This window comes from Corythoichthys intestinalis, chromosome 1 (assembly GCF_030265065.1).
Source record: "Corythoichthys intestinalis isolate RoL2023-P3 chromosome 1, ASM3026506v1, whole genome shotgun sequence".
Lineage (NCBI taxonomy): Eukaryota > Metazoa > Chordata > Actinopteri > Syngnathiformes > Syngnathidae > Corythoichthys > Corythoichthys intestinalis.
In genome coordinates this window covers 60,358,775-60,371,200 of record NC_080395.1, presented here as the reverse complement: position 1 = coordinate 60,371,200, position 12,426 = coordinate 60,358,775, and the positions used below count along the sequence as shown (strand labels likewise).

General features: G+C 40.6%; 1 protein-coding gene across 7 annotated transcripts in view; it reads left to right on the top strand.

The window, feature by feature from the left end:
* Window positions 1-12,426, top strand: part of myo9aa (myosin IXAa) — a 184,684-nt gene that overhangs the window by 51,190 nt on the left and 121,068 nt on the right. For 5 of the 7 annotated variants that reach the window (XM_057834108.1, XM_057834101.1, XM_057834094.1 and 2 more), the window contains exon 2: window positions 8,662-9,620. The exons of 1 other annotated variant lie outside the window; for it this stretch is intronic. In XM_057834108.1, coding sequence (XP_057690091.1) covers window positions 8,745-9,620 — 876 coding nt within the window. In that variant the 5' untranslated portion in view covers window positions 8,662-8,744. Of the gene's footprint in view, window positions 1-8,661; window positions 9,621-9,815; window positions 9,873-12,426 lie in introns of those variants that run through there. One more of the 7 variants, XM_057834133.1, reaches the window with a different exon arrangement.

The window sequence follows — 12,426 nt, the reverse complement described above, 5'->3', positions numbered from 1 at the left end:
CTGCAGATCGTTTTGAAGTTGGAAAAGGTCATATAAAAAAAGGTCAGCTAAAGGACAACAGGAAAGAACCCAACAAGCATGCAGCTGTTTATTGGCCACAGTAATTGTACTCTACACTATATGACCCTAATCCATTTCCTGTTTTCGACCCCCCACCCCCCACCTGCTAAAGTTAGGAATGGAAAGTGTGTTACTGTTACGTGCCAAAGACATTCTGATGAGCTCTGAGTTCTATTTACCGTATGTCCATTAATTGTTTTCGAATTCTATATTACAGACTGACATTCAGCCTGCAGCCAATCATTTTAGTTTATGCCTTAAACATATATATAAATACACTGTGATGGACATCAACGATAAAGTTTAAAACTAAGGTTAATTTAATACAGTGAAATGAAAAAGACAATTTAACAATTTCCATTATATTGTATATTCGATTTCAATTATAAATCATAGGTTGTTTGGATCAGAAACTTCATTTCGATACATCAAAAAACTAATAGGAATAAAAATTGAAACCTCAGAATGTTTAATTTACCTTTTTAAAAGTCTTTCACAGGTGTTCTCAACTTAAGTTGAGCATTAAAATATAAATGATTTAAAAATCACATTGTCGTTTCTAGGGAAAAATATTAATACAGTGGGAGGGGTGTAACGGTACATGTACTTGTATTGAACCGTTTCGGTACGGGGTGCTTGGTTCGGAACAGAGGCGTACCGAACGAGTTTCTGACGTAATGTAAAGTGCTGTCAAGTGTAGCGCGTTAACGGGCGGTAATTAATTTTTAAAATTAATCACGTTAAAATATTTGACGCATTTAACGCAAGTGCGGAATGCCCGCTCGTGCATCCCACAATCTACTGTTACGTCCCACGGACGGCTCGCTAACGGCATAACATAAAACGAGCCACACACACAAGTTGCAAGTGGACACAAATTTATTCACACAAGTTGAACTCACAATGAACAAAATATAGAAAATGCGGAAGAAGCTGGCTTCAGCGTAAGCCCAGGCCAAAACAACAAACAAAATGAAACTACACTTAAACCTCACCCGCTAAGTAAACCCTGATCGTAAAAAGGACATAACAAAAAGACAGCTTCCTACACTAAACAAAACAGGAGAAAACGAGTTGAACAAAAACGGCAGATTACGCTTACTGCTGCGGGGCTCTTGTTTACAGTGGTGAACAAAAACGATTCAATAACGAGTGAACACAAAAGACCTCACCGAAAAAGCGGAAGTGTAACAAAGTAGCGAACAAATGCACAGGTGAATGAATGGCGAGCAAACAGCTGGCGAGGAGAGGAGGTACGCGGCACGTATGCTGCAAATGCGAACTCTCAGAGTGTTGACAGCGGCTAGTTTTTGAAGTTGGCACCCTTCCTCGGGTAGCCCATCAGTGGCGGCGACGTCGTCTTCCCGTCCAGCGTCAATCAGAGTACGTCACGTTGGGAGGGAGGCAGCCATCTGGCGGACACGACGAAAAAAGAATATAGATGGAGCAACTCTCAGAAAATGTAAATAAGTTGGTTTGGCTCAGCGACTGGCAAGAGGATGAGTAGGGAAGAGGGCCACATTTATGTGTACACTACACACACTTTGCACACATTATAAATACTTTTTTTTGTTACTGTTCTAAGGCTCTGTTGTGTGTTTGTTTTTGCAGAGAAAAAGAAAATGCAGGGATTCCCGTACATACAACAGATTGTGGCGCACCGCCACACCAAAATAAAAGCCGCCACGCCTTGCAAATGAGATGCATTTTATTTATTTAATTTTTTAAGGCCGTTTCAAACTAGCAGCAGCCGAGTGTGAAGAGTTCAGCGGAAACCTATTCATTGTGTATTGTAATGTTCGTAACTATGCGGGGCCACCTTAAGAGACAATCGGACTGGGGAGCTGTGACGCAAAGGGAATGAGTAGGAAGAATGGGAGAACGAGCGAGATAGCGGTCGCATGTCGTGGCAGCCCGCTGTTATTTTGTAATTGTTTTTCTTTATTATTGTTACTACAATAAAGTGGGTAAGCCAATACAGACTTCTCTCCTTCTTCCCCATATCCGGGGCATTACAATAGTTTGGATCGGACTTTTCGGCGAAAGTGAGCAGTGGACGGCCGTCTTGGACGGAAAGCAAAGTTTGACTGAATTTGCGCTCAGAGGCGGGGCCCAAAATAAAGCCTTGCTCTATTTTCAGAGCGCCGGTCACAGTAAAAGATTTATAAGTTCAAGCAGAGTAAATTGATACATATTCACGGTACAAGAAAGTCGTTTCCATGTCCATCGATTGGTAAGAAAAAGCTGTTTGTATGAATGACGTGTGGGCACTCCCGTTAGGGGGGGACATTTCACGCGGAGTGGCTATTTTTCGGCACAACATCGGCGCGCCAACTTCGACAACGAGGGGCAGGTGTACTTTATCTGTGCTGTTTCGGCTGACGGATATACGCAATTACAGTTGATAAAACTTTGATAAATGTGCTCCCCCCCCAAGTTTCGCGAGCTCTGGGACACTCGAAAAATGACTCTCATACCGCTCCTTGCTATGTTAATGGTACCTCGATGTGCGTTTGCGTGGAAATTTAGTTCACAAACAACGAAAAAAAAACTACTCACCGAATCTAGTAAAACTCTTTACACGGCAATTAGAATCGCCCCCACCCCTTGAAATGGGTCCGTTGACAGAAGGACTGTTATTGTAGTGGTAATGTAGTACTTATAAGGGCCAAATAAAAGGAAAAAGAAGGACTACGACGGTGGTCTGCAACCTGTGGCTCTAGGGCCGCGTGCGGCTCTTTAGCGCTGCTCTGGAGCTTTATTTTTATTTTTTATTTTTTTTTTGGGGGGGGGGAGGAATGGAAAGATGGGAGAGGGAAACATACTTTTTGTTTTAATAGGATTTCTAGGACTACAAACATGACACAAACATTATTTCAATTCATTAAAATTGTAATGAAGTTAAACTTGAGGTGGCATCGTACAACAGAGTAGTCACATGGTGCGTCATTCTCTATAGGATCCATTGCAGGGAAAATAAACATTTAATCATGAAGGCTAATTATGTATTTCTAGCCAACTTAGTCATTTCGGTAGCAGGCTAATATAGCTAGATTCGATAAATACAGCTAGTGTTGCTATCATTATAAGGCTTATACAAGGCTTTTAATTTTTTGCAGCTCCATACATACTGTATCAGTTTTCCATTTTTTATTTTTTGGTCAAATATGGCTCTTTCAACATTTTTGGGTCGCCGACCCTTGAGTCACTACGAGATGTAAGTCATACTATTGCTACGAGAAAAAAAGTCGTATTATTACGTAGGGTAACGTAGCTGTAATCAGCTACAAATTTTACGTACATGTACCGTAGCTGAGAGCTACGACATTAGCCTAGATAATGAAATATTTCAAATATATCTTTGCTATGGTTCTTATTAGGGGGAAAAAATAATGAAAAAAAAATTCGCCGTGGCATGACATGGTGAGGCTGTCCGACTCCGAAGCAGCCCACCACCACAGCTTCAAAAAATTCAAGGGGAAACACTGAAATGTCTTCAAAAGAATGTTAACCTTAATGCCATCTTGTGGATTTATTGTTATAATCAACAAATACAGTACATATGTACAGTATGTTGAATGTATATATCCGTCTTGTGTCTTTCCATTCCAAAAATAATTTACAGAAAAATATGGCATATTTAAAGAGATGGTTTGAATTGCGATTAATTAATTTTTAAGCTGTGATTAACTCAATTAAAAATTTTAATCGTTTGATAGCCCTAATAACCCTTACTTTTCGAGGCTGTGGTCATAAAGTTAATATGAGAAACTTGAAACTGTTCAGTGTTGCAACTGTTCAATTTTGCACATCAGATATTTTTTAAAGAAAAAGTCTGAGCCAATGTTATTTATTTTTATTTAGTTTTTCAAAATATCTACATTTCAGAATATTGTATTTTCTATTTTTGAGCTGAATTCTAGCTTTGTATAGGCTAATGTTCCTATTGTTGAAAGCACAAAAGTGTGTAATAAACAACTAGCACATTTATATTTTGCGTTTTGTTTTCTTACTGTACCGAAAATGAACTGAACCGTGACCTCAAAACTGAGGTACGTACCAAACCGAGATTTTTGTGTACCGTTTGACTCCCATACAGTCAGATTTCTGGGATGTCTTGCATGAATCGTTGTCTTTGGGTCATGCCACAGCATCTCAATGGGGTCCAAGTCTGGACTTTGATTTGGCCACTCCAGAACGTGTATTTTCTTCTTCTGAAACCATTCTGAAGTTGATTTATTTCTGTGTTTTGGATCATTGTCTTGTGGCAGCATCAATCCTCTTTTTAGCTTCAACTGTCTGACAGACGGCCTCTGGCTTTCCTGCAAAACATCCTGATAAACTTTTGAATTCATTCTTCCATTAATTATTGCAAGTTGTCAAGGCCCTGAGGTAGCAAAACTGCCCCAACTCATGATGCTCCCTCCACCATGCTTCACGGTGGGGATCAGGTGTTGATGTTGATGAGGTGTTGATGTTGATGAGCTGTTCAATTTTTTCCTCCACACATGACGTTGTGTGTTACTCCCAAACAATTAAACTTTGGTTTCATCAGTCCACACAGTATTTTGCCACAACTTCCGTGGAGTGTCCAAGTGCCTTTTTTGCGAACATTAAACGAGCAACAATGTTTTTTTTTTTTTTAGACAACAGTGGCTTCCTCTGTGGAGTCCTCCCATGAACACCATTCTTGGCAAAAGTTTTACATACAATTGATGTGTGCACAGAGATATCAGACTGTGGCAGTGATTTCTGTAAGTCTTTAGCAGACACTCTAGGATTCTTTTTTTACCTCTCTGAGTGTTCTATGCTAAACTTTTGGCGTCATCTTTGGTGGACGGCCACTCCTCGGGAGACGAGCAACAGTGCCAAACTCTCTCCATTTGACGACAACTTCTCTGACTGTCGATTGATGAACATCCAGACTTTTAGAGATGGTTTTGTATCCTTTCCCAGCTTTATACAAATCAATAATCCTTAATCGGAGGTCTTCAGACAGCTGTTTTGACCGAGCCATGATGCACATCAGGCAATGCTTCTCATCAAGACACTTCTTACCAGGTGTGTATTTTATAGTGAGCAGGGCAACTTTAAACCACTTCTCAGTGACTGGGCACACACCTTACTTAAAATGTTTGGAAAAATTGGTTTCAATTGCTCTTTAAGTCTCCTTAGGCAGAAGGTTCACTTATTTTCGCCCTTATGTCATTATTTGCATTATGTCCTCATTAAAATATGAAAACCTATAAATGTGGGTGGTTTTAGTTGAAGCAGACACTGTTTTTTCATCTGTGTGATTTTGACAAAGATCAGATCACCTTTGATGGGGATGTTATGCAGAAATGTGAGAAATTTCAAAAGGTTCAGATACTTTTTCATATATACTTTTTATACCACTGTATATACACACATTATATATATATATACTTTATCAGTGTTTCCCCTAGGATTTTTTGTAGCTGTGGTGGTGGTGGTGGGCCGCGTTAGAGTCGGACAACCCTATCATGTGCCTCATCACACACCTTACTTAAAATGTGTGGTAAATTGGTTTCAATTGCTCTTTAAGTCTCCTTAGGCAGAGGGTTCACTTATTTTTCGCCCTTCTGTCATTGTTTACATTATGTCCTCATTAAAATATTAAAACCTATAAATGTTTGGGTGGTTTTAGTTTAGTTGTTTAGTTAGTTGCCGCGGCGAATTTGTTTAATATCATGACGAATACGATTTTTTTTTCACAACATTAATTTTTTTCTAAGAACCTTATCCTTTGCAAAGTTTGCATCCTGCCTGCGAACATTTGATTTTACTGGACTAAAAATAAATAAATAAAAAGGGAAATCAGCAAAAATGGTCAATTTTTTGTGAGGCATGCTGCAAGATGCTCCCCCTGATTCTCAGGTCTGTCTTCACCTACACAGGAATAAGAAAAAATGAGATCCAGGAAATGAATACACTCAAGCATCTCTAACTTACATAGTACAGTTGACTAAATGTCCTACTCTGTTCATTGCAGACAAATCTCTCTCACAGTTCACTGTTGAGATGGGCACTGTCAACGCAATGGCCGACAGTTGCCGTCAGCAGCACTCCCCATTCATCAGTCTGCCATTTTTGACATCATGACATCTGACCTGGTCCATATTCTGAAACACATTCAATGTTTTACCCATTTGGATTTAAATGAACTATGTCTAATTTACATTAGTCAATCCGACTTCAGTTCAAACTGAAGTCTTTGTTGGAGTTACTTTTCTGATTGTTAGTGCAAATTCATATAATGAATTTTTTCAATGAGATGAAAAATACTTATTTCAATGTAAATACGCCATCTGTCTTGTAATTTTTTGTATATGGAATATGCCAGGTTATAGACAATAATAACAATGTCTATAGTTTATAGACAATTAACCTTTTTCAACACCAGAATTTAAGGTAAAATAATACAATTATTAATTTATGATGAATAAATATAATAGGTGCAGGATTCTTAACACTCACCTTGATTTGTGTGGTACAGCCATGACTTGAACTTTGCCATTTCTGTCCATTTTGGGTCCCAGCTAGATTCTCTGTTTCTCAGTCTCCTGCATGTTCCAAGAACAAGAACCAAGCAAATTTGGGTCCCAGCTAGATTCTCTGTTTCTCAGTCTCCTGCATGTTCCAAGAACAAGAACCAAGCAGGGTGAGGCAGCATTTAGTTATTATGCACCTCACCTCTTGAACAAGTTACCAGAACGTCTGAAGTATGCACAAACTGTTAGCTCCTTTAAATCAGGGCTAAAAATGCTTTTGTTTAGCACTGCATATCCATAACTGTCTATATATTTCAATCTACTTGCTTTCTATTCCTCTTGTGCTTATCTCCATTGCTGATTTCAATTGTTATTAGTAGTAGTAGTTTTTGTTTTATTTATTTATTTTTATTCTATTTGTGATTAAATGCGATTTTTATGTATAATTTTATTTCCGATTTTGATTGTCTTGGTTTTTACGTTGTATTGATTTAAATGTGATTTTTATGATCTTCATGTGATGTAAAGCACTTTGGATTGCCTTGTGTTGAATTGTGCTATATAAATAAATTTGCCTTGCCTTGCCTTGCCTTTTGCTTAGTTGATAGTTCTCCTACGCTGAACTGTGCGCTTTCCTGATCTGTGTCTCCAGCTGTGATCTTGCCTCATATGAAAACTTTGTATAAATGTTAAAATACACCGCTTGCCATAACCATTTGGTAATTTAATTTTCTACTCCTCAGAACGTGAGAGCTAATACCTTTGGAACCGGGGAGCGTGTGCCTCACGTTCTGAAATACTTAATTAGCTTCAGACGCTAATTCAATATTTAGAAACGTGACGGTCTAGATCATCACAACAATAATGGTCATTTTGTTAGCAGACCCTCGTATTCAGGAACTTTTGTGTTTCCAAAATACTGTATTTCGAAATCCTCATCTGAAATTACAACGAGTGGCGTTAGCGCCGAGCAAATTCTATGCTAGGAGGCGACGACACGCCATAAAGAACTTACGTTAATGTCAATATTAAGGTCGTTTTTACAGTATAAGCCAGAGGTAAATTCATTAACTTCAAATGCCTTTCTGTGGGTTTTTCTCCCCATTTCGATCTCCGTGCCGACGTACTTCAGGCGCAAACCTTCAATAGGAGAACTGATGCGCTTTTCAAAATAAAGCGTGTAAAGGAACAATTTGTTTTTGTCGTGCTATTTCAGACGCCTTGTGGCAAATAGTGTGTACAAATGAGCTTCTTATATTAATTTAGACGTCATGTTGAATAATACGAATTAATAATTAGAATGAATTTTACAACAACAACAAAAAATCTCATCTGCGAGGTGTGGCGGCTGTTATTTTGGTGTGGCGCAGCGCCACGATTATGGGGACGATATGTAGGGGAAAGCCTGCTTATGCATAGAGACACCCGCTTTCACAGTGGAAATGCACTGACGATAAAAATTCCAGACCTCACCCTCATTTCTAAGTGGGATCACTTGTTCATTCACACTTGTTTACCTGACTGTTTTGAAATGACTGAAAAAGACACTATAATTTTGCATTGTAATTTAGTAAGACTCGCATAGTAAATATTTGTGCAACGTCAAATGAAACCGTCCACAGTGGAATATTTGTATATCTGGTGATTGCCATGTCACGTTCTTCTTGCTCTGTACTAAAGAAAAACATGAATGCTGTGATTGTATGCTCATTAAAAAGGATGGCAGCTGCTAGTCATGGTGTTTGGGGCATCTTATGTGTGCACTTGGAGTATAAATGTACGTTAATGATAATCTTGTTGATTCTGGGGAATGTATCCCTCCAGCAATATAATTTGACCACATTACATAACGGCATGTGCAATCTTTTTGTCATAATCTGTCAAATTTTAGAATGCACCCATTTCAGTGTTTGCTTGGTCATAGTAGTCACATTACAAAGTATTTCTGGCATATGCTTCATTTTCACTTTTTATTTACAGTATGCTAGCTGGCGTGTCCACCTGTCCAAAGACTGTTACTGTTGTGAAGGTAACATTGTGAAATTTACCGAAGATACCAATGTTCTCCTCTCTTGCTCTTCTTTTACAGTGGCAATGACCTGACGTCTGTGACCTCGACTGCATATTGAAAAGACACCCCTGACCGCTGCTAATGGGAACTCCTCCTGCATCATGAGTGCTCGCGATGGCGTTCGCGGCATGGGTACTCTGGGACGGCGGCAGCGCTTCGAGAACTCTGAGTTCACTGTTCGCGTCTATCCAGGCACCCTGGCCGAAGGCACCATCTATTGCCCGATTAGTGCTCGAAAGACTACCACAGCTGCTGACACCATTGAACGCGTCATCGACCGTCTCCACCTGGACCGTACAAAGTGTTATGTTCTGGCAGAGGTAAAAGACTTTGGTGGAGAAGAATGGATTCTCAACCCCAGCGATTGTCCTGTGCAGAGAATGATGCTCTGGCCCCGTGTGGCTCTAGAACATCGCTCTCTTTCTGGAGGCGAAGATTACCGCTTCCTTCTCAGGCTGAAAAACCTAGATGGTTCAATTCACTATGGTGACAGTCTCCAGATGTGGCTGCAAGTCACAGAGGAGCGCAGGCGCATGGTGGAACTTGGACTGCTGCCACAGCCTGAATCTCAAGGTGACCTTGCTGATTTATGCCGTCTGCCTGAGCTAAATGAGCGCTCGCTGCTGGACAACCTGCGCTCACGCTTCCGGCAAGAAAAGATCTACACCTACGTTGGAAGCATCCTGATTGTCATCAACCCCTTCAAATTCCTGCCCATATACAATCCCAAATATGTGAAGATGTATGATAATCACTCACTTGGAGCTTTAGAGCCTCACATCTATGCAGTGGCTGATGTTGCTTATCATGCAATGCTACAGAGACAGAGGAATCAGTGCATTGTTATATCTGGGGAAAGTGGCTCTGGCAAAACACAAAGCACAAACTTTCTTATTCATCATCTAACTGCTCTCAGCCAGAAAGGTTTTGCCAGTGGAGTGGAGCAGATAATCTTGGGAGCAGGTCCAGTATTAGAGGTAGGTAAAACGTTTTTGAGCATTTCAACACATTATTAAAAATAAGAGCATTGGCTATTGATCAGTAGACCTGACTTAATACTTGAAAACACTTGAAAGTGTTCTTTCAGTCTTCAGATGGCTCTTCTGTCTGTAACTATGTAATTTGCTAGGGATGCACTGAAAATACTTTTATACCGAAAACTGTTCAAAGTGCATTTTTAAAATTTTGGAGTGGAGCAGATAATCTTGGGAGCAGGTCCAGTATTAGAGGTAGGTAAAACGTTTTTGAGCATTTCAACACATTATTAAAAATAAGAGCATTGGCTATTGATCAGTAGACCTGACTTAATACTTGAAAAAACTTGAAAGTGTTCTTTCAGTCTTCAGATGGCTCTTCTGTCTGTAACTATGTAATTTGCTAGGGATGCACTGAAAATACTTTTATACCGAAAACTGTTCAAAGTGCATTTTTAAAATTTTCACTTGAAAGACATGTCACCGAACGAACGGCATGCAAAAACATTTGAAGCAAGCATAATACATAACTTAAGCAATGAGAAACCCTGGTCTGTGTAGCTGCACACTTTCTTGGAGCTCGAGCTCATATTAGACGTTGGAAAAAAAGTGAGGTGGGAAAGAACCAGCAAGGAGGCAAGGATTTTGTGTTGGTGGGCTTACCAACCAGCAAGGAGGCCAGGATTTTGTGTTGGTGGGCTTACCAGCACAATATCCTGGCCTCCTCGCTGCTTCTTTCCCAGAGTGCTTGTTGTCCGGCCAGAAAAAACGTGAGTGTCGAGGTGCCCTGCCATGGAAGATTAGACTTGGGAGAAAATGGGGTAGGAGGCAGAACTGGTCGGAGTTAGCAGTATGTCATGCATCCTTGGCAAATCACATGTGCACATGTGTTGCCCATGGATGAAATGTCCTGGCAGCCAGTTGAACTGATCTGAGATGGGAGATGAGCCTAACGCTGCCCTGGGGTAGCAGAAAGCTGCCTGGCCACTGAGGACTTAATCCCAGGGGATCTGCAGTCACATTAGGCCTGCCGTACATGGAGCACTGTGGCCAAAGCTGACAGAACTCTCGTGCGGTGTCCAGTAGGGTTGAACGAAGTATCGTTTTAGGACCGAAATAATTGTGATCTAAAACACCAGTTTGTTCATTGCTCCAAACTGATCCAGAATATGTTGCGTTAACTCTTTAATACATGGGCGCCCACTTTCTCCTCCTCACCTGCTATGATTACCTAACACAGGGGTGTCCAAACTTTTTGCAGAGGGGGCCAGATTTGGTGTGGTAAAAATGTGGGGGGCCGACCTCTGCTGACGTCCTTTACGTAGAACAATATATTTAAGCAAATTTTAGCAACCCATTCTGTGTGTCATATTTGCTTTATTTTTATTTATTATTTTTTTAATTAATAATTTCAACAATCTCGCAACTAGCCTTTGTGGCGTTCTCTTTCGACTCTCGGGATCTTGTGAAATACTGCTGCTGTGAAATTAAACTAGCTTCAAGTTGCTTCAATTTCTCGCTGCGTATCTTCCCTGTAATCTTGTCGTTCACATCAGCATGTCTTGTTTGGTAATATCGCCTCACATTGAACTCTTTAAAAACAGCGACTGTCTCTTTGCAAATGAGGCAGACACAGTTGTTGCGTATTTTAGTGAAGAAATAGTCCAATTTCCATCTATCCTTGAAGCGTCGGCCGTCGCAGTCAACTTTGTTTTTTGTTGTTGATTGTTGCCATTTTAGAAAATTGGAAGTCAAGGGTCACACGGGGTAATGTTGCTTAGAGGGCTGCTGCCTTTTAGTGGGTAAATGAGGAGAAGCATTTAATGTATAAACCAGGGGTCGCGTTAACCGAATATTTTCCGTCGTTGACCGATTTTTTTAAAACGATGACGGAAAAAACTGAAGTCCATCTGTCATTTTGACAGGTTGCAATTCACACCCCAGACCACAGGGTGGCGAGTGAGCATATTAATTAGCTATTGTCTCTCTTGATGCATGACGTCGTTGGCCTTACTCTGAAAAATGTCAAGGCAACTGAGTGTCCGAAGTTTCTTCAAAAAGCCCCAAAACGACGATGGTGTTGATAAAAGAGGTGAAAAAAGAGGGACTGCACAAGCGGGCACGCAATTCAAGTCCATGCGCACCAGGAGGAAAGTGTGAGACTGCGTTCAGACCACAGCAGGTGAACTGTTAATTTCATTGTTCCATATGTCTGCTTGATGTGTGATGATGGCACGGTGTGGATTCTCTGTTAAGCTTGTTCGGACATAATATTAATTTAAAATGAATGAAAACTAAATACTATTGAATATGTTAAAGCGGTATGCAATGTTAAGAGTCTTGTTAGCTCGAATTGCTGTGTCCAGTCGCTGTAGCTCTGCTGCTCTCTGTGAACTCTATTCAAGCCGGAACGCGCGCGGCTCTTAAGTGTCTCTGTCACGTGATTGTGTCGTAGCCGGTAATGCGCTCGGCCAAATGGACACACAAGTACGGAAGGTGAATTATGCCAAACAAAGGGTCACCACAATGTCATTATCATCATTTAAAAAATTTAAGTGACGGGTAAAAATAGATTATGACCGGATTTTTATGACCCTGTCAGTCAAAATGACAGACAACGAAAAAGTCTAGCGCAACCTCTGGTATAAACAGTACTGCTGACCAATTTAATCTGGGTGCGGGCCAGACATTATTGATCTTATGACAGAGGCTGGGGGCCAGATGAAATCTGACCAAGGGCCGCATTTGGCCCCCGGGCCGCACTTTGGACATGTCTGACCTAACACAAGCTGCATGGTACTGCGCAAAT